At 40.7% G+C, this 25,517-nt stretch overlaps 1 protein-coding gene, 1 non-coding gene and 1 pseudogene across 2 annotated transcripts in view; 1 reads left to right on the forward strand and 2 right to left on the reverse strand.

Annotated features, from left to right (window-relative positions):
* The window catches only part of Baz1b (bromodomain adjacent to zinc finger domain 1B), a 70,081-nt gene that overhangs the window by 42,803 nt on the left and 1,761 nt on the right, over nt 1-25,517 (forward strand). The window contains exons 9-18 of the mRNA XM_048789940.1: nt 901-1,006; nt 1,812-1,910; nt 5,455-5,632; nt 10,527-10,709; nt 17,890-18,037; nt 19,167-19,314; nt 21,247-21,356; nt 23,334-23,476; nt 24,698-24,801; nt 25,078-25,439. Of these exons, the coding sequence (XP_048645897.1) occupies nt 901-1,006; nt 1,812-1,910; nt 5,455-5,632; nt 10,527-10,709; nt 17,890-18,037; nt 19,167-19,314; nt 21,247-21,356; nt 23,334-23,476; nt 24,698-24,801; nt 25,078-25,435 (1,577 nt within the window). The 3' untranslated portion in view covers nt 25,436-25,439. The remainder of the gene's footprint in view (nt 1-900; nt 1,007-1,811; nt 1,911-5,454; nt 5,633-10,526; nt 10,710-17,889; nt 18,038-19,166; nt 19,315-21,246; nt 21,357-23,333; nt 23,477-24,697; nt 24,802-25,077; nt 25,440-25,517) is intronic.
* Nucleotides 7,282-7,374, reverse strand: LOC125612433 (annotated as a pseudogene).
* LOC125612418 lies at nt 15,610-15,716 on the reverse strand. The gene has a single exon (XR_007342780.1). It is a non-coding gene; the product is annotated as a U6 spliceosomal RNA (small nuclear RNA).

Here is a 25,517-nt window from a genome sequence, read left to right on the forward strand (position 1 = left end):
TTTTTTTTTTTTTTTTTTTTTTTTTTTTTTTTTTTTTTTTTTTTGCAGTACTGGGAATCAAATCCAGTGCCTCAGTCATTTGAGGCAAGCGCCATTATCACTGAGCTATGTCCCATTCCAAGGATTCTTTATTTGCTTTGATGTAAAGTTATTTAGTCATCCCTCTACTCTGTTCTAAGTTACTATACTCTTAAAATTTTAACTATACAGCTGTTCAACTGTAGAGAGTAAATACAGGTACTTCTTAACTTCCTGTGGAATTATGTTCCCATAAACCCACTGGAAATTGAAAATATTATATGTTGAAGACACAGTTAAGGGCTGGAGTTGTAGCTCAGTAGAAGAGCGCTTGCCTAGCACTTGGAGGCCCTGGGTTCAATTCTCAGTACCACATAAAAATAAATAAGTTAAATAAAGGTATTGTCCATCTACAACTAAAAAAAATTAAAAAAATAAAATGCATTTAGTACATATATCCTACTAAACAGCATGGCTTAGGAGCATCGTAGCACACTGTAAACCATCATTGCTTACCCTTGGGAATATGTGGCTTGCTGACACTACCCAGCATTGCAGTAGAGTGCTGTATTGCATATTGCAGACCCAGGGAAAGTTAATAAAAGTTTGAAGTACAGTTTCTAATGATATGATGATGTGTATCACTTTCCTATCATCATAAAATGTAAAAGTTGTAAATTGTATTATCATAATTTGGAGACCATTTGACTCAAATAATGTACTGTGCATGATATTTAAGAGAAATTTGTGTCTACTGTACATGTCACATATTTGATAGACAGCATCTATGTTGTTAGTTGTTGGGCCTGGCATAGGGTACTTAGTTTTGAAACGAGGAATTAGTATTTACTATGATCAACTTAATGGTTACATTCTTCTTAGGTAAGAAAACAAACTTAGGCAAAAACACAACTGTTAACACACAGCATGGATCAGCAGTAGAAATGGCTGTGGAGACTACCATTCCCAAGCAAGGACAGAACCTATGGTAATGTGAGCATTCATCTGGTTGCTCTTTCTTTTTTCTTTTTTTTTTTCTGAAGTGTTAAGGAAGAAAATATTTAGTATAATGACATCTAATAAGAACATTTCATGTTACTTTGAATTTTTGAATATTAAAACTGTTTTAAAAGCAGATTTGATTTTCTGATAAGCAGATATTTGTATTTCTCCACATTTGGAATTTGATTTTTCCCTCTGTAATAACTTTGTATATTATATAATATCTTATAATATTATATAAGATCTTATATGGCAGTAGAGAAGCTCTTGAATCTGGGAACAGAGGATTTAGGATATTCCTGAATTAGGTTTTATTAATTCATTCAAGTTTATTAACTTGATAATTATACTTTTTATAAACTATATAACAAATTTATTGATTAAAACTTATTAAATAATAGAAATTGTACATCCAGTAGCCTTCCTTTTTGCATAGTTGTGCTTTTTTAGCAAGAAACTAGGTTTTGAGAGGGCCCTTCTAATTCCTTTAACTGCATTAGCTGTGATCAACTGACTTTTCGTCTTTCAGGTATAGGTTTTCTTTTTGAAGTTATGTGGACATATATTTCTATTAACTTTATAAAATTTTCCATAGTACTAAAGAAACACTGGCTCCAGTGTTATGATAAAGCTGACAATTGGCATCGTGGAAAGAGTGAATTATTTATTCTAATTGTAGATATTAGACTGTAAACAGGTTTAGGATTTTGCTTTTACAATTTCCACCACCAACACTTGATCCATTATTGTTTGATGGCTTTTCAGAGTTGTAAGATCTTTTGCCTCTACAGGTTTTTATGTGATAGTCAGAAGGAATTGGATGAGTTGCTAAACTGCCTTCATCCTCAGGGAATAAGAGAAAGTCAACTTAAAGAGAGACTAGAAAAGAGGTAAGGATTTTTCTCTTGCTTCTCACATCTTCTCTTCAATAGTAGATATAAATATCTGAGGAATATTTTAGGTTTTGCTTATAAAGTAAAAATTTAAAAATTTCTGTAACCCTTGGATGTTCATATTTTTGGTGCATCATGCTTATCTGGAAAAATATACCTTTAAATCATATATAATACAGGCTAGCAGGATTTCTTATTGAATAATGCTTGCCCTGTATAAAGCTGTTAGCCTCATTGTAATTAGGCACTCTTGCAAACGTAGTACCAGATGGGTTGGTTTTTTAAAGTATTCCGTTCATTAAGCTGGTGCATTGGCACACCCCTCTAATCCCAGCAACTCTGAATGCTGAGGATTGCATTTTTGAGGCCAGCCTCAGCAATTTAGCAAGGCTCTTAGCAGTTTAACAAAACCCTGTCCCAAAATAAAAAGGGGTAAGGTTGTAGCTCTGTGGCACAGCACCCCAAGTTCAATCCCCAGTACCAAAAAAAAAGTGTTTTGTCAAGATTCACCATAGCCCTAAAGTGGAATGTAAATACCCATCATGTGGATAAACAAAATATGGTATTTCTGAATGATGGGATATTATTTAGCCACAAGAATGGAATGAAGTGTTGTTACAACATGGATGAACCTACAAAATGTAAGGTTTGAATGAAAGAAGCCAAATATAAAATACTAGGTATTTTATGGTTTCTTTTATATGAAACATCTAGAAGGGGCAACTACTTAGAAACAGAAAGCAGATTCCTCATTGCCAGAGAATAGGGGAGGGAATATTAGGACTGTTAACATGCATGAGTCTCTATTTAGGGTTTTGGAAATGCTTTAGAGCTTGGTAGTTGTGATAAATCCCATAAAACAATACTTTTTTTAAATGGTGAATTTTATTTTATATAAATTATATCTTTTTAAAAAAAGCTGGGCCTCATTGAATATACCTGTAATCCTAGGTATTTGGGAGGCTGAGGCAGGAGGATTACAGGTTTAAGGCCAGCCTGGGCATGCTAGTGATACCTATCTCACAATAAAAAGGACTGGGGATATAGTTCAGTGGTAGAGTTGTTGCCTAGTATGCATGAGGGAGGCCCTGGATTTCATACCCGATATGAGAAACAAAACAAAATTAAAATCCACAAAACCAGTCTTGTTTTCAAAATAGCATCCATTTCATTTAGAGTTTTTTTGATGCTATTTCTGTTGTATCCACTCTTTATATCAAAGGCAGGATAAGGGTTTTTGGCTTAAGGCTACTTCTAATTTCTGACCACATATTTATTTTCATGGCTGAATCCAGAGTTCGTTCAACAGATAAAAATACCTTTTAGTACACACTCTATGGTATTGCCAAACTTTTTGGACTGGTGATAGGTATATCGTATTAATTTTATTCCATTGCTTAATATGTTCATTAATTAAAATTATGCTCAAAATCATGTTTCTTAATACAAATGTATCCTGTCAATTTAAGAAAGACAAAGTGTTAGTACCCAGAACCACAAAGAAATACAGATCTATGAGGTTCCTCCTCTTTGGTCAAAGTATTTTTAAAGGCATATGAGTAGATTGAGAGGACCTGTTCTATTCATTAAATGCAAACAGATCAAAACTTCTTGTTCATGGTTAGAGACTATCAGGATTAAAGATGAAAGCTAGATGTGGTGAAAGCCAGCACTTGAGGAGGCTTAGACAGGAGGATCTAGAGTTCAGTGCCAGCCTGGGCAACATACTGAGACCATGTCTCAAAGTAAAAACTTTTTTTCTTTTTTTTTACTGAATATTTTTAGAATTCCTTGGAGCTAGGGCCAGTGGGACACATTTAAAATCCCAGCAACTTGGGAGGCTGAGGCAGGGGGATTGCAAGTTCAAGGCCAGCCTCAGCAGTTTAGAGAGACCCTGCCTCAAAATAAGAAGTAAAAAAGGCTGGGGATATATCCCAGCTGTAAAGTGCCGAGTTTAATCTTCAGTACCAAAAACAAAACAAAACAAAAAAAAAACTAAAAAAAACTTGTTTGCTTTGTTTTGAAATTCTGTTCTTTTCTTTATAGTACTGGAGATTCGAGCCAGGAGTGCTTTATCACTGAGCTGCATCCCCAGCCCTTTTTATTTTTTATTTTCAGACAAGGCCTCACTAGGTTGTTAAGGCTGCCCTTGAATTTGAAATCTTCATGCCCCAGCCTCCTGAGTCACTAGGATTATAGTCGAGTGCTGGCTTGTTTTGAACTCTAAAAAAAAATTTTTTTCTTTAGTTGTAGATGGACACAATACCTTTATTTTATTTATAATTGAATTGCACTTTTATTTCTGTATAATATTCCATAAATCTGTATAATATTAGTGAATTCACCCTAGTTTGTCCCTTCTTTTGGTGGTCATTATTTGAGTTGTTTCCTCTTGAGGGAGACCGGGGGATAGGATAATGTTTCATGAGCCATTTGAGGTTCTGATTTGAAAACCAAAACATACATACTATTTACAAGAAAATATGTAAAGGGATGGGAATGTAAATAAAAGGGTGAACAAAAGTATATGAGGGCAGCTAGAAGCATAAGAAATAAGATTTTTATATTCATTGAATATAAAAATTAACCATGTACTTAGCCACAAAAGCTCAACAAATTTACAAACATTGACTTTAGGATATTTTCTCAGATTGCAGTAAAGTTAAAATGAATTCTTCATTAATGGCCAAAATGATCTTAACTGCCACTGAGTTAAGTATATTCCTAGATGACACTTGCATCAAAGGAGAAAATGAAAGGGAGGTTCTGTAGCATCTGGAAATCATGAAGGGAGAAACCAGCGTGACATAGCGAAGGTACATCCAAGGAAAATAATATAAAAGTCTTTATTACTAAGACAGAGAGAGGAACTTTGTGTTCAGCTCGAATGACATGAGCTTTAGTGTTTATTTTGTAGGAAGCCTACAGGAAAGCGTGTGGCCCCTGGGGTAGAGTGCCTGATAGGAATCTATTGCTGGGACCTGAAAGGGTTAATCTTCAGTGTGAGACTAAACTCTACTGAAGTTACTGTGTAGTTTTGGTCGTACATTGACATTTCTTTGTGTTGTGATAAGTTTTAAGCAGACAATTTAAAGTCATCCCAGTTTGGTGGCATTTTCTTGGAACAAACAATCAAGTGCAGGTTCTCCAGAGGAGCACAGCACCAGCCAGGCCTCCAGCAGTTCCCATAGCTGACATTCCAGGAGAGTCCTGGGAAACAAGTCACAAAATGCACAAATCAGGTGTCATGAGTGAGAACTAGGAAAGGCATTGTTTACCAGACACCAGAATTAGCCAACACAGAATAAAATAATTGTTTTTAGAATGAAGCAAGAATTAAGAAAAATTTGAAAATTGTGTACCTAAAACATGAGACTGACTAAAAAACAATAAGGAGAAAATAAGTTTTGTAGAAATAGAACATGTCATTCAAGTAATTGAAATTTAAAGAATATCTTCAAATACTTTTTTTCTTTTTCTTTTTCTTTTTTTTTTCCAAATACTTTTTATTTCCCCCTTTCCTTTGCCCCAATTCTTATAGGTACCAGGACATCATTCACTCTATTCATCTAGCTCGTAAACCAAATTTGGGTCTAAAATCCTGTGATGGCAACCAGGAGCTTTTAAACTTTCTCCGGAGTGATCTCATTGAAGTTGCAACAAGGTTACAAAAGGGAGGACTTGGATATGTGGAAGAAACATCAGAATTCGAAGCCCGGGTAAAGAGTATAAAAAAAACCACTTTGAAAGCTGTTACCTAGAAAAATACAGTTTGAAATTGTTTCTTGATACTGTAATTGACTTGCCAAGATAACCCTAGAAATCATGTTTGGGTTTGTCCTGAGTGTTATGTATACAACCAAAAATTGTTTAAGTACGTTATTTTTCCCTTTGTTATCTTTTGCTGATTTCCAGAAAAAAATCTAGTAGTCTCCTCAGAACCTTTGTTTGAAAAGAGCTTATCTAATTTACCTGAATGAAAACTGGCTGTCAAGCCATGGTCATATAACATTTCTTTTTTTGTGTGTGTGGTACTGGGGATTGAATCCAGAGCCTTGGCAAGCACTCTATCAAATGAGCTATATCACCAGCCCATCATTTAACTTTTCTTTCCATTATGATACCTGTGCTTCAAATTGTGAAATGTGTCTGAATCCTACTTGGATCCATTCTGTATACTCTATCTGCTGAGTTAAGCTATGTTTAGTTGGGTGTCACTTATGCTAATTAAGTGAAGTATATTTTAAGGCCCATTCACAGTCTTGATGTGTGAAAGGATCCTTAAGAAGTATAAGTAAAGCTGTTTCAAGAGACCCCTTGTTCCACGTTACATAGGTCTGTGTACCAAAGCTGAAGAGAAGACTGGCAAATGCTATCAACTGTTATTGTAAGATGTGTTTTTCCGATTTTAAATCATAAAGTCCACATAATTCTAGATACTAATGTTTGTGGATCTTTTCAAATTATAGTCAGTCTTCTAACCATGGGCTCCACATCTGTGTATTCAACCAACCACCGATCAAAAATGTTTGGGAAGGGGCTGGGTTTGAGGCTCAGCGGGTAGAGCACTTGCCTAGCACGTGCGAGGCCCTGGGTTCGATCCTCAGCATCACATACAAATAAATAAATAAATAAATAAAATAAAGGTATTGTGTCCAACTACAACTAAAAATAAATATTTTTAAAAAATGTTTGGGAAAATTTGTGACGGTACTGAACATGTGGAGATTTTTTTCCCCTTGTCTTAAATTCTAAGAGATATTTATGTAGCACTTACATTGTAATAGGTTTCATAAGTCATTTAGAGCTTAATACATGGAAGGATATACAGGCTATATGCAAATACTGTACCCCTTTATAAAAGGGACTTACACTTTCATGGGTATTAAGGAGTGTTTGTGTTGGGAGGTGCATCTGATAGTGTGGTGTATTTTTTTTTCCCCCCTTCTTTTTCCTTTTTTGAGGTGGGGTCTCATGTTGACCAAGCTGGCCTTGAATTTGTGATTCTCCTACCTCAGCCTTATGACAAATTAGAACACTACACATGACCACATCTGGCTTTTTGGCTTGTGTATTCTTACAGTTGTAAAGTTTGGTGCATCTTTTTCATTTTCCCTAATTTGTAAATATCAATCCTTTTTTTTTTTTTTTTTTCATGGTCTGCATTTCTTTTCTTTGTTATCAGAATTAACAAATTACATATAATGTATTGCATATGTAAGTTTTTCCTTTTAACTAGTCTAGTGATGAATCCTTGGTACATTTTCTAGAAAAGCAGATTTAAATATATTTGTGGTTCTGAATGATACTTGAAGACTTGTTGAACCTAAGTGATTTTGTTATTTTCCAGTACTACATATTTATTTCATGTCAGATGGGTGATATGGTGAGGTTGTAACAAGAGAGAGGCACATCTCAGAACAGTGTGAACATCCAATCATAACCTGAAAAGTAGCTGTATGCATACTTTTTAAAATTTTAACAAATTTTTAAAAATTTTAACAAATGCTCATCAGTTGCCTACACTGCTAAATGCAGACCTCTTTCTTAGTGACATTGAGTTATATCTCTTTTTAGCTGTAAAATGGAATTTCTAAATTGGTATGCCTTCTGTGACAAGATAGTGTGCAGTGTGTAAGAGCATGATTTATTTGTGAAAAACTGTCATTTGATAGATAATTTCTGAATTATTATAAAGAGAAGATAATAACTTGTATATACACTAACTCAGAATATTTTCACTAAGCATCAAGTAGAACAGTTTAAAATCTTTTCACCAAAAATACCTTTATTGTTGAAAGACTGCCCAAAACTTAGTTTATTTAGGCTTTTAATCAAGAAACCTAAAGCTTCCAATTAGAACTTCTAGCTAGCATGAGGTGATCAGGTTAAACCCTTATAATAAGAATATCTTTAAGGGGCTGGGGTTGTGGCTGAGTGGCAGAGCACTTGCCTAGCACGTGCGAGGCCCTGGGTTTGACCCTCAGCACCACATAAAAATAAATAAATAAATAAAAAATAAAGGTATTGTGTCCAGCTATAATTAAAAAATAAAATATTTAAAAAAAAGAAAAAGAATAACTTTTAAGTTTTGACCTGGGCTGGGATTGTGGCTCAGTTGTATGGCGGTTGCCTAGCATGCGTGAGGCACTGGGTTCGATCCCCAGAACCACGTAAAAATTAAAAATAAAGGTATTATGTCCATCTATAACTAAAATTAATTTAAAAAATTTTTTTTAATATTTAAAAAAAAAGTTTTGACCTATACATTCTAATCGAGGGAATCTGCTGGCCTCCATCAGCAGAGCACACAAACAAAATGAGTAATGAGAAGCATATCCAAAGTGAGTACAAAGTATCCTATAAAATGCATGTGCTTGTATTTTCAAGGGGAATAATGTCTAATTCCCAAAGAGCATTCAGTGTAGTAAGGGGCACAGAAACAGATAGGAGTTCATTAACCCACAAGGACAGCGAAAGAAATAGAGTCCTGTACCCTGGAATGAAATGCAGGCTTCATGGACCAGGTGGTATCCAGGCCAGACCAGGAACATGAATGAATTTTGATGTCTGTGAGGAGGGATCTGCAGGGCTGGAGAGGAAAAACAAATTAAGACACCAAATCACCAACCTAATGACTATTCAGACGACAGTGGAATGTTTGTACTGGGTGAAGGGATGTACTCGAACAAGCTTTGCATAGAACAGAGAAAGACTTCAACAAGAGGGCCAGTGGAGGCCCCATGTGCTGTTTGTGGAGGTGAAGTAGCTGAGGATCAGTCTGCAGGTCACTCTCCATCCCAAGGCCCTAGTTCCCTGGAATCAAATCTATGAGCAAGAATCTTCCTTTGTGTAAACTGTCTCTTCTTCAAACAGTAAAACAAACACAAGCACATAAAACAAAACTCAAAAGAATAAGAATCAGACTGAACTTTGACCCCTAGTACTTCACTTGTGTCCTTTCTGTCATGTTAGTGAGACAAGGTTTGCTTTGTTACACTGATTCACTTGCTGCAAGGCATTTAGCAATCATGCTCCTATTATGTCTCCCCCTCAAAACAGTAAATACCATGCAAAATAAGCACCCAAATAAAAGGCAGCATCAGCTTAAGGATCTACTGTAATATTACTACACAATCCTAGCAGATTTTAACCCTTTTCTGGCCCATTTACAAAATATGTGAACTCTGTAATACTCTGGAAACATTACAAACATTGCTTTAGATTTCTTTTCTTGAAGAAGTTAAGTCTTGAAACAGCAAATTTACATATTTGTTTACACTACCATGGATGGGTAATTATCACAAAAGGCCTTCGACCAAATTTTTTCTTCCCTGAAGAGTTTTGTAAGTTTTCTCCTCAGGTTGCAGTTTCCCCCTCAGATCTTAACAGACTAACAACTGGGGAAATACATATAAAGTCATATAGAAATTTAAAAAATTAAAAACCAAGAAAGAATCTGTCATCAAACTAATAGTCTAAACTTTGTTATAACCTCCCCTCCTCAAAAAAAAAAAAATTTAAAAACCACTTCATTTACAAAGCTATAGGTATTTTATAAAGTACTCAAGTAATTAACAGTTTATAAAAATTGGAGGAAATTTTTGGGTGGAAACAAAACAGTGACTCATTCTCCCGTAAATAGTTCTTCTAAAATGCCACATCCACATAGGAACATTTGGCCAAACTGTCTGCAGGGCGCTACCTTGTAGGCCAGACCCCTCTCAGGTCAGCTTCAGAGGCTCAGCCATGCTGGCAGATGCCAGCTCCAGGCAGGCCAAGGACCCCTGAGGGACTTTGGCCGGCATTTTGTGCTGCAGGCTAATGTCCTCCAGCACCTGCCATCAATGCCTCAGCTGTGTCAAGCGCTTCTGCACCAGCGCTCATTACCGCGGCAGTTCACTCCTTAGTTCAGAGGTGTCCTCTTTGATAACTTGTGCTGGTTACTGGACAGACAGCTGCAGTCTTTTTTGTAGGAAAAAACATTCTGTCTTGGAATATGCAGAAACTTCTGGCTACACTAATATACATCAATTCAACTTTCTTCTTGATTGGCGCCATTGACTTAATCCCAACTCAAAATAATCCAAGCCAACCTTGAGTGATGACTCCCAACTCCACCAAGTGCTGTTAGAAGTTCTCAGAGTTCTAGGAGCTGCCTGAAGAAACAGAGCCCGGCCCTGCAGTCCTAGTGGGGTTGCCCCCTCCCCCAGAGTGGAATCTGGATCTGAGAGCATGATTTTGATGATGTGATTTAACTCCTGTTTTCTCATCAAGTAACTAAGCCAAAAAAACAGTAAATTTTGATTTTCCTCAGTTTGTCTTTGCATTAAGACTATAGTTTACACTTGGTAGGTGCTCAGTATTATCAGATGAGTGAGTTCTGTAACTCTTGAAGTGAGTGAGATTTCAGCATTCTATGTATCCTATCACTGGGGGAATGGAAGTAGTCAACTTTTAAATGTATACTCCATCTAGTGAACTAAGAAACACAGGTGGTAAATTATGTTATGTGGCCTTTTGATATTTTAGTCTAGGTTGATTTGAATTTAAAGATGACTTTGTTTTTCTTGCAGCCTTTTCTCAATCTAGTTTTTAAATTATTTCTTGTAGGTCATTTCATTAGAAAAACTAAAGGATTTTGGTGAGTGTGTCATTGCCCTTCAGGCCAGTGTCATAAAGAAATTTCTCCAAGGCTTCATGGCTCCCAAGCAAAGGAGAAGAAAACTCCAAAGTGAAGATTCAGTAAAAACTGAGGAAGTGGATGAAGAGAAAAAAATGGCAGAGGAAGCAAAGGTATTTGGTTATTAAAGAACATAGGGGTTTTGTTGTTGTTGTTGTTGTTGTTAATATTTTTTAGTTGTAGATGGACACAATGCCTTTATGTTCTTTATTTTTATGTGGTGCTGAGGATTGAACCCAGTGCCTCTCATATGCTAGGCAAGTGCTCTACCACTGAGCCACAACCCCAGCCCAGAAATGTAGTTTTTGATTATGTGAGTGTGAATTTTTTGTTTTGGTTGTAAATGGATACAATACCCTTCATTTTATTCATTTATTTTTTATGTGGTGCTGAGAATCAAACCCAGTGCCTCACATGTGCTAGGCAAGCACTCAACCATTGAGTCAGCACCCCAGCCCCTGTAATTTGGTTTTGAAATAGTCTTACCTTACAGTTTTTAGCTACTTGTGACATTACCCCCTGATCCCGTATTCCTTTTTTAAAAATCACTTTTGCCAAATTTGTGGTTTTTAAAGCTTTCTACAGCTGTGAATAATGGTCAGAGTATGTGTATCTTCTCCCCAAAAATGTGGTAAAAATATATACAATGTGGAATTCCCCATTTTTTATGCTGTGTTGTTAAGTGTATACCTCCCTAGAACTTCCAGCATAATGTCTTCAAGTTCATTCATGTTGTATAGCACATGCCAGAATTTCCTTTGGGTTCTTTTGATGTTGTTGTTTGTTTTAATTTGTTCAATTAGTTATACACAACAGTAGAATGCATTTTTGACAAATTGTACACAAATGGAGCACGACTCTCATTTCTCTGGCTGTACGTGATTCAGAGTCACACCAGTAGTGTAATCATACACATATAGAGAGTAATAATATATGTATTATTACTTCTCATTCTACAGTCCCTCCCATCCCCACAACCCCACCCCTCCCCTCACTTCCCTCTGCACAATCAAAAGTTCCTTCATTCTTCCTTACCCTCCCTCCTGCTATGGATCAGAATCTGCTGATCAGAGAAAACATTCAGTCTTTGGTTTTTTGGGGATAGGCTTTCATTTACGTAACATGATAAGAATTTCCTTTGTTTTTAACCAATGTATGTTAATAGAAAACCACTTCTCTATCTAACAACACTTCTGACATGATGTGTGTGAGTTTTCTTCCACAGCAAGCAGTTCTCCGATTTTTTGTTGTTGTTCAGCTGAAGTTCATTTCTGACACTACTTGGGAGTTTGTATCAGGTTCCACAAGTTAATGAACTCAGTCCCATAAAACTGCTCTCTTCGATGCCTGTCACAAGTCCCTGTGCTAGCCGAAAGAGGGTTTTCATGACCCCTGCCTCAGGTTCAGTAGTTTGCTAAAATGGCTCAAGGACTCAGGGAAACATTTTTTTCTTAGGACAACTAGGTTACTATAAAGGCTACACCTCAGGGACAGCTGCATGGAAGAAGCATAGGGTTGGAAGGGCCTGGAGTTTTCACACCCTCTCTGAACAACCCCAGTTTCTCAGCACACCCATGTGTTCACTAACCCAGAAGCCCCTTCCTCATCCCTTACTGGAGTTGTAGGTAGGGCTAAAAGTTTCACACCTCTAATTACTTGAGTCCTTTTGGTGGCCAGACCCATCCTGAGTCTGTCTAGGGGCCTCTATAACTAAAGAAAATCAAGAAATTTCAAGGGTTTTAGGGTCATAGATGAATCCCAAATATTTCTTTTAATACCCCCCACACAGCCACACAATTTTAATTTACTAATTCAGCCGTTGATTGGTACTCCGGTTGCTCTCTGTCTTAATTATTGAGTATACTGCTGCTGTGAACAAAGGCCTGCATGTATCTCTTCATATCTCTGTTTTTAATTCTTTTGAGATACACCAAGAAGTGGAGTTGTGGATGGAAGTGGAGTCTAATTTGTTGGAGGCCTGCCATGTGCTTCCCACAGTGGCTGGACCAGCTTCCACAAATTCTGTCAGCAGTTCTCTGGGTTCTGGTTTCTGCATGTCCTTGCCAGCACTCATGTCCTGTTTCTTTGATGGTTTCCATCCTAAGGGATAGAAGGTGCTGTCTTATGGTTTTGGTTTGTAGTTCCTTAATGATCAATGATAGGACAATCTTTTCATGTGTTTATTCACCATTTGTTTTATCTTTGCAGAAATGTGTATTCAAGTCCTTTGCCCTTTTTTTTCTTTCTTTTTTTTTTCTTTTTTTAAATCTTTAAGCTTTTATTTGTTTATTTTTATGTGGTGCTGAGGATCAAACCCAGGGCCTCGCACATGCTAGGCGAGCAATCTACCACTGAGCCACAACCCAAGCCCTCCTTTGCCCACTTTTAAATTGGGTTGTTTGGTTGAGTTGTAGGAATTCTTTGCGTGTGCTTGCTATTAATCTTTTATCTGATATGTGATTTGCAAATGTATTTTTCCATTCCCAGGGTTGTCTTTTTATTCTGTTGATAGTGCTCTTTGATGCATATTTTAATGCAACTCATCTGTGTTTTTTCTTTTGTTGCCTCCACTTTGGGTATCACATCCAAGAAATCATTGCCAAATTAAATGTCACAGAGCTTTCCTCCCTCTGTTTTCTTTTTATTTATTTATTTTTTTGTGGTGCTGAGGATCGAACCCAGGGCCTTATGCATATAAGGCAAGCACTCTACCAACTGAGCTATATCCCCAGCCCCGTCTCTGTTTTCTTCTAATTTTACAGTTAGGTCTTTGATTCATTTTGAATTAAGTTTTGTAAAGGATATAGTAAGGATCCAACTTCAGGTGTTTTTTGGTTTTTTTGTTGTTGTTATGTAGATATCCATCCAATTTGTTGGCTTTTTAAAAGTTTTAAACATAACATGCTCATTGTAAATAAATCAAACAAGAGGTTAAGTAAAAATATATAACTGCCATCCTAGCCTCACTACCCAAAGATACCACACTGTTTAATAACCCCTAATAGTTTGATGTGCTCTCTGTTACAAAGAGAGTTTTTATTAGATTTTCACAGAATGGAATCCTTCTATCCAAACATTCAGTACTTTGCACTCATCAACATATTCTGGGCAATTATTTGTCCCTTCTCTGTTGGTCTGTAGTGATCTCCCTGGTGGGTTTTTTATTTTCTTCTGTTTTTTTGCGGTGCCGGGGATCAAACTCAGGGCCTTGTACATGCTAGGCAAGCACTCTACCACTGAACTATATCCCAGCCCCATGTTGTTCATTTCTGCTAATGAGTATGAAGTAGTCTCCCATTTCCCGTTATGAGGATACCTAGCAGTTCCATTTTTGTCTGTTTTGTACATTAGATTTCTGCTTAAAATACCTTGTGAAGAAAAGAATTTGAAAGACAAGTCCCAGTTTATCCAGTGCAGAATACTGATCCCTAATTGTAGATTTTCCTGGTTCCCTTTTCTTCTTTCACAAACATCTGATAAAGGCATAACTGTGCTAAGTCATGGAGATTTTAAAAACTATAAATCCTTGTCTTCACGGTACTCGGTGTGAGTGTGAGACGGAGCAGGCAGGCAGTTAATGTTCCTTGACTTACTGGGGTTTTAACCACATGTTGATACACCCATGGTAAAGTGGAAATAATGTTGAATCGGAAACACTGTATGTCCCCGACTCACTGCACGTAGTGGCAGCACTCTAGAGCACAGCCTGCTCCCATTGTGAGCGTGTGGCTGGCTGAGCCACTGCCTCCTACCCAGTATCACAAGGGAACATCATCCTGTATTATTGCTAGCCCAGAAAAGACCCACAATTTAAGTGCAGTCTCTACTAAATCAGTGTCGCTTTCACTCCATCTTCATAGTCTGAACATTATAAGTCATACTATCATAAGTCGAGGGCTGTTTGTACCAACGAGAGAGAGTAGTACTTGGCTTGGCCTCTGAGGGATGCCCAGGGCCAGTTAGAGAAGACTTCCCAGAGGAGATCACGCAGAAACTGGGGGTTGAAAAATGAGCAGGAATTAATCGTCATGGCAGGGGTGCCAGAGGCCTTTTCAGATTCAACTCAAATCAGACTCTCTTGGTCACTGACAACTAATTCTGGTTTTGTTCTTCCAGTTTACACAGACACCACTCTCCTTTCAAAAACACCTCAGTTATTTGTACATAGTAGTCATGTTCCCCCTGCTTTTCTTCTGACACCACAGGAGTCTCCCTGGATGTTCCCATGCCAAAAGTCCCATTTTCCCCTGCCATCTCTTTTCCTATAACATTTTCTTCTCCCTGAGAACTAACTAACAGATATAGAATTCCCATTAATCTCTTTTTGAGTACTAAAGCCCTTGGTGAAATAACCTTCTTAGCTTGTCAGGTGAGACTAGTTCTTAGATTAGGGAGAAAGTGAGCCCTCTGCAGGTCCAGACCCAGTGCAGGAATAGGAAGTTGGTAGGGCCTCTTGGAAAGTCAGTCACATCCACGGAGTGGCTCAGCGACCTTCTGCATTAACATGGCCTTAGGCCCTGCAGTTTCCCACCAAGGTCAGCTTTTTCCACTGTCCTTTGCTTTAAAAAAGTTTCCACTTAGCTAAGGCCAGGGTTTTTTCAGCTGGCACTAGGCTGTCGCATGAGTTTATGTCAGTCTCTAATCTGGGCCCCAGTTTCCTTATTTATGAAAGTAGATTGTCTCTCAAATCCCTTAATTAAACGGGAAAGATAATGTATATTTTGACAAAATCCTGGGGTTTTTTTGTTGTTGTTGTTGTTCTCTTTTTACTTTGGTTGCATTGCCCTGACAACCTGATTGTTTTTTCATTTTATTTTAATTTTTTAAATTTACATTTGCTCATTATTTTAATTATGCAGCTTTGTGGGGTATAGTGATAATTCATTACGTGTGTGCAGCATGTAATGATTGAATCAGAGTAGTTAGCATTTCTGTCTCCTTTAATTTTTTTCTAAAAAGTTACTGATTAGCATGATAATTGTACAAATTTATGGGGTACTGTGTGATATTTCAAATAATGTGGAACATTTCATGAGTGTTCATATCATTCTTATGTAGGTGCCCTGTGAATATTCTCTGTATGGTTCTACTTTTGGTGTATGTGCTACTGTAACTAGCACTGTTTTTCTATTTTGAATGGTCTTTTGTGGAAGATTGACGTGAAGTCTTGTTATATCCTTGCCAAGATAGGACAATTGCCTGTTTAATGTTAAACAAAGGCACTAATGGTGACTTAGATGTAAACTCCATTTTCCTTGATTCTGTTGCAGCTACTTCTGACCAGGGACTTAATTTATTTAAACATTATATGCTAGAGAATTTGATTTTTCTTTCCACTAGGATAATGTGTCTAGGCCTGGTGCCGTTGATGTACTCCTATAATCCCAGAAGCTTGGGAGGCTGAGGCAGGGGGGATGGCAAGTTTAAAGCCAGCCTCAGCAACTTAGCAAGGCCCTAAGCATCTTAGCAAGACCATTAAAAATAAAAGGGGCTGGAGATGTTGCTCAGTGGTTAAGCACCCCTGTTCTCAATCTCCTTGGTACCAAAAGAAGAAGAAAAAGAATGTGTGCAGGCTCCTGCAGCACTTTAAGGTGGAGGGTTTTATAGGATGCCACCAGTATTAAGTATGGAAATGTTTTCATCTGGCCAGTGCTTATCTGTTTAAAAGCATTACTTCGAATGTAATGGATTTTTTGTTTTGCTTCTGTCTTTTGATGCACTAGGCTGGAATTGTGTGTAATTAGAGACTAGAATGTTTCCTCGAAACTTGAATATCTAATGTTTTTTCCCTCAAAAATAGAGGCTGGTTGGTCTCTGCTTTAATGAGTAACTCTGGAGACATCAGGAGATGCTCCTAACGTGTTAAGCATTAGATCAGAAATCTGCAGACCTGGCCCTAGTTTTCTGTGAAGCCTTGGGCAAGCTTTCTTCCCATGTAAAGTAACTAGTGACAAGTGAATGTTATGCCACTGTTTGTAGCAGAAGCATTCTGAATTAACCAGAACATTGGAAACAACCCAAATGTTCATCAGCTGATAAATAAATAAATAAAATATCTCATATCTGAACAACAGAGTATTATTCAGCAACTAAATGGAACATTAATGAACCCAGAAATATAGTGAAAATCGACAGTTACAAAAAGCCACCTAATTACATGATATATTTTAAGTCTGTTTTTAAAAAGGTTAAATATGTTTATTGTTGTCAAGACCTCTTTGGATTTCTGAAATAATTGTAAAGAGGTCAGATGAGCTGTAGATGCCTGGTTTTATAATTGATGGAAATAACTGGGGAGTGAAAAAGCAGTGCTGGGCAGAGCAGGACTGTATTCTCAGTGCCCTGCCTGTGACTACCCACTAGAGGACAGCCACACCCATCTGTGGTTGAGTCCCTGCCGCCTGGCAGTAGTGCTGTGTGAGAACTGACCTGCTGGGCAGCACAGTGAGCCTGTAGTTCCAGCTCCTGGGGAAGCTGAGACATGGGGATTCTAGACCAGCTTGGAGGAGACTGTTCTTCTGATGAGGAACCTGCAGTACTGTGTGTCAGATCTCTACTCTAGAGAGAGTGTGTGTGTAGGGCAGAGGGGGGACTGCAAGGCAGCTCTGATTGGTGAACTCAGATTTTACCAAGGAGCTCTGAGGAAGGAAGGAAAGAGGGAGGGAGGGAGGGAGGGAGGAAATTGTGCTTCTTTTTCAAAGCAAATGCTGAAACATCTGCAGAAGTTGGAGTAGAAGGAATGAGTCACTCTCCACTAGAACTTTAGTAGCCTCTGTTTAAATATAGATTGGTTTGTGTGTGTCTTTACACATAAGGCTTTCTGTGATTCTGTATTTGTGTTTCTGTAGGAAAGAGAAAGGACAGCTCTTGTTTCCTTCCTCCAGCCTCTCACCACAGTCAAGCTAGCTCAACTTTCACTGTCCTCTTGGAAGCTGTTTTGTTTTTGTTTTTTTGAAGTAAAAATCAGGGCCTTCTGCACTGAACCTCAGAGCTACACCCCCAGCCCCTGTTCCTTACTTTTAAATGCTACTAAGTCTAAGGGGATAACACTGGAAGAGAGTGTCCCTGCCATTCCCCCTGCCTCCCTTTAATCTGTGTGCAACCTTTGGCAAGTTTCCCCCACCCCCGCCCTTCAGAGGCTTCTTTTCTATAAGATAAATGGGTAGATTGATGAAGCTCTACGAGACAAATGTCCTGAGAATTCTCTTGTTTCTTCACTCTTTCCTGGTCCCCTGTCAGTGTGTTTGAAGTCACTGTAGTAATAATTCCAGCCTGGTTTGCTCTTTTGTTTAGGTGGCATCTGCTCTGGAAAAATGGAAGACAGCAATCCGTGAAGCTCAGACTTTTTCCAGAATGCATGTTCTACTTGGGATGCTTGACGCCTGTATCAAGTGGGATATGTCAGCAGAAAATGCTAGGTGCAAAGTTTGTCGAAAGAAAGGTACGTTTAGATCAAATTTGCTAATGTGGGTGTGCTAGGTACTAAGATCTCCATTCTCAAGATGTCTTCTCTCCCCAAAAGAATTCTGTATACAAAGATTTTTAGTATGGTGGGGCAGATTTACTTTCTCCTGAAGGTCTATCAGACGCTATTTTTTGAAATCACATGATGTTGGATCAGAGCAGGCCCTCTGTTCCTCAGTTTAGAGTATGCTATAAGAACAATTGATCTCCAATCTTCAGATTTCCACAACTAGCAAAATTAGTTCATCTAAAAATTTTTTTTTAATATTTATTTTTTAATTGGACACAATATCTTTATTTATTTTTATGTGGTGCTGAGGATCAAACCCAGGGCCTCACATGTGCTATGCGAGTGCTCTACCGCTGAACCACAACCCCAGCCCCAGTTCATCTAAAATTTGAAATCCAATTTTTGTCTTGGCACTTTATTGTCTGGAAGAAAAAATGAGTGCTTTCAGCAGAGGGCACTCTTTATTCACTGTGAATGCCCAGAGTTGGCCCTTTTACCACTGTGTCCTACAGAGCAAAGCATTTAGGGATGTTCACTGTTGAGATCTTTCAGGTCACCTGTGTACAAAAGGAGCTTCATGCCTAAAAGTCATGTGATTGACTTCTTAGTGGCTAAAGTTATTTAATTTCTAAGAAGGAAAAATTCTATACAATGTCATTCAATTGCTGTAAAACTGATATAGAATGAAAGTCAGAGAGGGGGAATTGACCATGCTGATTCATTGTATTTTCAGACGTCAGGAAACTAAATGACTTGGAGGACCTTACCAGACATGCATTGGAAAGCATTTGGGGTCAGAGAAGAGTAGCAAAGTTTCTAGCCATCACTTGATTTTTGCTGCCTCTTAGTAAATACTAATTGTCCTATCTGTGAGTAGATTTTTGGCTATAAGTTAGGAGATCTTATCCCTAAATCACCAATAGTCTGTTTTATGCTACATTTCTTTCCAGAAAATGACTGTGTTTTGAAAAGGCGGTAGCACTATACTAGAATGTTTGTTCTTTTGTGGTGTTAGCTGAGGGTCAGCACCTTGGCTTACTGCTCAGTGATTGTTGCTGTGCCGCCCACAGTGCTATACAAGTTTATCTCTTTGCAGGTGAGGATGACAAATTGATCTTGTGTGATGAGTGTAATAAAGCCTTCCACCTGTTTTGTCTGAGGCCGGCCCTCTATGAAGTACCAGATGGTGAGTGGCAGTGCCCAGCTTGCCAGCCTGCTACTGCTAGGCGCAATTCCCGTGGCAGGTGAGAATTTTTCTTCTATAAATAAATGAATGGAGAAATAAATTTCAGTTATTCAAATTGAGTGATTCCAAAGAGCTTTAAGTTCATCTTTTAGTACAGAGCCTGATCACTCATGGTGCTTCAATAGGAATCAAAGGGCTCTGATCTGATTCTGGTTTAGTGTTGGTGTTTGTAGTTTTCTCTACCAGCCACATTCTCTTGTCTCCTTGATCCTACTTTCTTCTCAAGTGACAGTGCATCTCCTTTGCTGCCCCCACATTGTGCACACCTCACTTCCTGATTACTTTTACAACCAGCTGCTGCTCAGTATCTTCAAACTCATGACCTTCCCTGCCTGCACCTCCTGTTTCCCACATTTTCCTCTCACAATTAGAACTTTGGTGTCGACTTAGACAGGAGCTTTCTCCTCCCATCCTGTGTATTTATTAATTTGCCAGATGTTAGTAGTCCAGCGTCCAGGTGTCTTATGAAAAATGTCCAGGTTTCTTATGAAAAAGTTGCCTGCTCTCCACTCTCTGTGGTCCCTTTGGTTGTTTGTCTCTCCTACACCTCTCACGTGCAGTCCTTTGGTGGATTTGCAGCTCCTTTGTCTTAGCTCGTATCTTTCCCTTTCTTACCTGTCGAACTATTATGGTGATATCAGAATAGAAGGCAGTAAGGTGTTCTAAAACTTCCAATCTTTTCATTGCCTCTAGAATAAAGTCCAAACTCCCTTGCCTAAGACTTATAGCAACCGCAGCTTAGGTTTTGGGCCCTGGTGCCTGTGTGTGCCTGTTATAGGCTGCTCATTGCTGTCTCTTGGACTTTCCTCTGTTCAGCACTCCCAACTGAGTAGGCTGCCTTTGGCCTAGCTACATTTGCACTGTATTTATTTTTTAGTTTTAGGTGGACACAATATCTTTATTTTATTTTTATGTGGTGCTGAGAATCTAACCCAGTGCCTCATGCATGCTAGCCGAGCGTGCTACCTCTTAAGCCACATCCCCAGCCCCTTGCACTGTATTTTTGAAAAGTTCTTCGTACATCCTTAGAGTTAATTGCTCCTCTTTGCTGGCTGAACTTTCCCTCTCTAAAACAGTACTTTGATGCCTGCATCTGATCATATATAGGGTTCCCTCCCACAAGATCATCAGTGCCCTGCGATTTGAGGTGCTGTTTTTTGTTTTTTTTTCTGCCCAAGTGTCAATACAGAAAACATAGGACCTTGTAAGGAAGAAAGACCTAATATTTACCAAATTAATACCATTGTTTTTTGCATTGAAAGTTGAGATTGTATAAAGGTAGCTTATAGGCACTGTAGCTTGGTCTCTTTTGCAAAGGGTAGAGCAGTCTGACCCTGACTCCACCTTAACAGTATGCCTGAGTTGTTTCTCACCCCATTCCAGCCACGCTGGAGAGATGAGACATGTTTCTCTGAAATCATGGGGCTTGGAACCAGCTGCTCTGAGCTGGGATTACCATTGCTTTGAAGTTATGGTCATCTGCAAGCTGTCTCAGCTCCTGGAAGGGGGCCATCAAGGTGGAGTAACACCTGTCTGGACTGTTTGTCTTTTTAGTCCATCCCAGAGTGGGGACAGCTTTTAGGACCTGAAATGTTACTTTATCTGGCTCTTTTTGTGAGACAAAAGTAATAGTGTTTTGCATTGTTTTGTGTGGGGAGGGGTAGGGTTGCATTTTGGTCTTGACTTCTGTTGCCATTGGTGTCCTATCCAAAACATTTGGGGCAGAGAAAAGGGAGGCATGCTTTTGAAGCCTCCTTTTTTAAAAATTTTGTGAAAAACTATCCTGATCTAGATTTAGGGTCTGTCCCCTTCTCACCAGATTAATCTATTCTGTGAAGAGAAAAAGGTTGCTGCGATCCCTGTGTGACGTCGGCTGTTCTCAGGATCACTTTGGGCTAGAACTGTTCTCTATGTCTTTTCCTCCTCACAGGAATTACACTGAGGAGTCTGACTCTGAGGACAGCGAAGATGATGAGAGTGACTCAGAGGAAGAAGAGGAGGAGGAGGGAGAGGAAGATTATGAGGTGGCTGGCTTGCGATGTAAGTGTTCACTTTGTCCACATCATTGACATCACAGTCTCCCCAGCTGACCTGGAAAGGCCAGTAGTCAATTGTCGATGCCAGCATCTTGCTGTCTTCCCTTTCTCCTGTGACTGTGGCATAACTGAGCAGCCATATGTTTAAATGAGTTTTCAAGATGCTGTTGCTAATCACCTGCCTCGTTGGAGGTGAGTGGCTTGGTCGTGAGAACACCAGCCTACGGCGGCTCAGGTTCGCAGGCATGCTTATGACAGGGTTGCCGACTCTGAACCCCTCCACATAAGGGACAGTGGATGAGTAGGCCTCTGGTGCAGCGCCACTTTCAGAGATGTACTTTTTTCTCTGGTAACAGTGATCGTTTCTTCCCTAAAACACACAGGTCTATAGTTTTGCTAATTTGCAAAGAGAAGACTGTTTTTTCATGGCTTAAACAAAAGGATGTTAGGAAGGTTCAGATCTGTCCTCGCAGATGGGGGCCAGTAGTCTTGTCTGAGACCACAGCTCAAGATGGAGGAGATGGTACAGTTCCCATCTCACATCTCTTTATGGCAGCCCTGAGTGCTTGTGCTTGGTGTGAGGAGAGGTCATGTTTGACCTTCGCTTCCTGCACTGGTGCTGCCAAGATAGGAGGGCTCTAAGCTGGCACCTCCACTCCAGTCCTCCCACCATCCTCCCCCACACTTGGGAGGTGTCCTAAGTCTCACCTCCCTGTCTTATAGGACTCCTTTGCTTTGGTTACGAGGTGTTCTTTTCAGGTGTCCTGAAGTGTGTGAGCAGGTATTCCAGGATTCTGCAGTGAGGGCGCCAGTCGTGGCTTGGATGCACATCTGTCTGGACAGATTCTGAATATAGCAGAGTATTGGTTCTGTTTATTTTCAAAATGGTAATAGCTTTCAACTTCCACATTGTGGCTCGGAAAGGAATTGTCCCCTTTCTGGGGTTCTAGGGCCTCTACCTGCCAAAGGAATCTAGGGAGCATTTGGTACTTCAGAGCCTTTTTCTGTTTCACCTTTCAGGCCACCAAAGCTGTGGTTCCTTGGTGTGACTCAAGGGCCTGGCATTTGAGCCTCAGCTTCTTTCCCTTTCTTATTAGCCCAATCTTAAGCTAGAGGCTGTGAAATAGCCCATGGGAGGGGGGCAGTTACCATGGTCCAGAAATAGAAAAGAAAGCACTGGTGATTGGTTCTCTCAACACTGATTCTCTAAATCCGTCTTTGCCCAGATGTCATCTCCCCACTCGCCAGAATATTAGCAAGGAAAAGTCATAGACAGTGGGTTTAATGGAGAAGCCCTGAGCTGATCCTCGTGGAACAGTGCTCCCAAGGGCATGCTGAGGAGTGTCGGTGTGCCTGACATCCAGCCCCTGCTGTGAACTGGAGATGCTCGCAGCCTGGCTGCCTTCCTGCCTGTCCTCTCTTGGAGCTGCTAGGCAGGCTCTTGCAGTGCACTGTCTGGTTGTCAGAAATGCAAGAAGACAGGACTAGAGCAAGCCCTGAACTGGATTCAGAGAGGAAGGCTTGTGGCCCTTCACTGGTGTCTGCCTTTCTCTGAGAAGGTTGGATGGTGGGTGTAGGATAAGTCTGGGGATTATGAGACGGGCAGTTTCGTGATGAGGCTCTGTTTCGCATATAAGCACACACACACTTCGGCTGAGCTCGGGTCTTAGAAGACCAGGATTTTTTCTCCTGAGTCAGTTTGCAGTTGAATCCTTGAAGGCCTCATTCCCAGGAGCAACTGAGCAGGGTTGGGACAGAGACGTCTAAAAGGTCTTTGGGAATTGAAGAGGGACATACATTTTTCATCTACTCTTGCTGCTATTTCTTAGCAACCTGTTAGGAAGGGCAAGAGAAAAATAGCAAGAGCACCCGTAATAGAAGGAAGCCATTGCTTTGCCTGTATGAGTGGCTTTGTCCTCCCTGCCCTGCCCCCAATGGGCTCTTCTCCTCTGTTGCTCTGAATTCTTTATTTTTATTACAGTGAGACCTCGAAAGACCACCCGGGGTAAGCAGGGCATCATCCCCCCGGCAGCACGGCCAGGACGACCAAGTAAGAAGCCACATCCCACCAGGAGGCCACGGCCAAAGGCGTCCTCTGTGGATGATGCTGAGGTTGACGAGCTGGTAAGAGTTGTTTATTGTCCTCCCTCTAGTTTTCCTATTCTTATTTCCTCCCCCAGAATTAGGAATTCACCAGGCAGCAGGTGGAGCCTTGCTTCTCCTCCCTCCTCCCTCCTCCTGAGCCTGGGGGTCTGAGAAGGCAAGTGGGTGGGCCCATGGGTGGGCCTCTGGGCAGCCAGCCCTCTGGGAACGGAACAGCTCTGTCTGGCATTCCCCAGCCATAGCTTGCAAACATCGTCCTCTAGTTAGTAAGCAGCCTGCAACTTGTTAAGGATTTTAAAATAGTACCCATGTGTCTCTGGTGGGCCCAGAGGGGCTGGATCTCCCTGTGGGAATGTCAGCAATGTTGGAGCCTCACTTACTGCTGGGTCTTTTGCCGACAGTTGTTAGGGGGAGGGACGTTACCCTCCCCTCTGCTCCTCAGCCAATGTAATTTTAGTAGTTTTGTTTTAGCTCTCACTTGAGCTTTGAAGAACAAAAAGAAGCTCTTGAAAATGTGCTTGTTTTGGCAGATCCCCATCTCAGGGTCGGGGCATAAAGCAAGCCATTCTGGAGATGAAAGGACATTAAAGACCCCCCTGTGTGCCCAGCCCTAACTCCTTCAGGGCAGTGGCTCCTATTGCTGTGAGTCCCCAGTGGTTACACAGCCACCTGGAGGACGGATTCCACCCCTTCTGTCCTCAGCCACCTCCTCTCACAGTGCCCTCAGTGGAAAGGCCCTGCGAGGGAATTGAACGTCTTATTTTCCTTCCCGGACACCCCACCTCCACAAAATTGGCTACTGGAGGTCCAGTGCGCCCCCCCCCGCCGGCTTTTTGCAGTTGCTTGTTTATACCCATCCTTGGTCTCACCATAATCCCGGGTCCATCTGCTGTCAGAGTGCTAGCGTCCTGTTGACAGTGGCCCTTTCCAGCCGACCTCTAACAGTCCTGCTGTTAATGCAGCAACTGCTGCCTGCCCTCTGCTGCTTTGATCGCTGTCCACCAGGGAGTGGGCGAGTGGATAGATGAAGATGCCTGCCTCCTGGCCCAGAGTGTGGCGCGACTTGAATGTCGAATGTTTTTGATGTCTCTACATCAAGAAAATGGTTGAGCTCTGTTTTTCTTTTCTTTCCTTTTCCTTCTCTTTCTCTTTTTTTTTTTTAAGCAGATGCACACATTGTCTGTCCTGCCTGCTGTTCTACTCTGGACCTCTAATAGACATTCTTCTTTCTTTTGGTGTTAGGTACTTCAGACCAAGCGCAGCTCCAGGAGGCAAAGCCTGGAGCTGCAGAAGTGTGAGGAGATCCTCCACAAGATTGTGAAGTACCGCTTCAGCTGGCCCTTCAGGTGAGCTCTACTCCGGGGAGGTTGGCCGCGCAGTCGGGCAGGCACTGGGAATAGGGGAAGAAAGCAGCTGGCTGAGCCCCCAGGGACTGCCCCATCCCTTTCCTTTCAGGACGTCTTAGTGGCAGGGGAGCTAGCTTTTCCAAGTGGATAGTGACAGCTCTGACAAGGTGACCACATCTCTTCTGTGTCCTTCAGGCGTGGGCATTCTGGGCCTCCTTATTTGGCTCTCAGGCTTCTCTCAGTTGCAATCAGGGTTCCATTGGTTCTTCTCCACAGGGAGCCTGTGACCAGGGATGAGGCTGAGGACTACTATGAGGTGATCACCCACCCCATGGACCTTCAGACAATACAGAACAAGTGTTCCTGTGGGAACTACCGCTCTGTGCAGGAGTTCCTTACTGACATGAAGCAGGTGTTCACCAACGCTGAGCTCTACAACTGCCGAGGCAGCCACGTGCTCAGCTGCATGGTGAAGACGGAGCAATGCCTGGTGGCACTGCTGCATAAACACCTCCCTGGACACCCGTATGTCCGCAGGAAACGCAAGAAGTTTCCCGACCGGCTTGCTGATGATGAAGGGGACAGTGATCCAGAGCCTGTTGGACAGTCCAGGGCACGAAGGCAGAAGAAATAGAGAGGTGGGCCCCTGGTAAGGGAGCTGAGGTAGGGGGATAGCGGGGGACAGCTGGGGGGAGTGGGGAGGCAGGAGAGGAAGA

Source organism: Marmota marmota, unplaced genomic scaffold (genome assembly GCF_001458135.2).
Source record: "Marmota marmota marmota unplaced genomic scaffold, marMar, whole genome shotgun sequence".
In the NCBI taxonomy this organism is placed as follows: domain Eukaryota; kingdom Metazoa; phylum Chordata; class Mammalia; order Rodentia; family Sciuridae; genus Marmota; species Marmota marmota.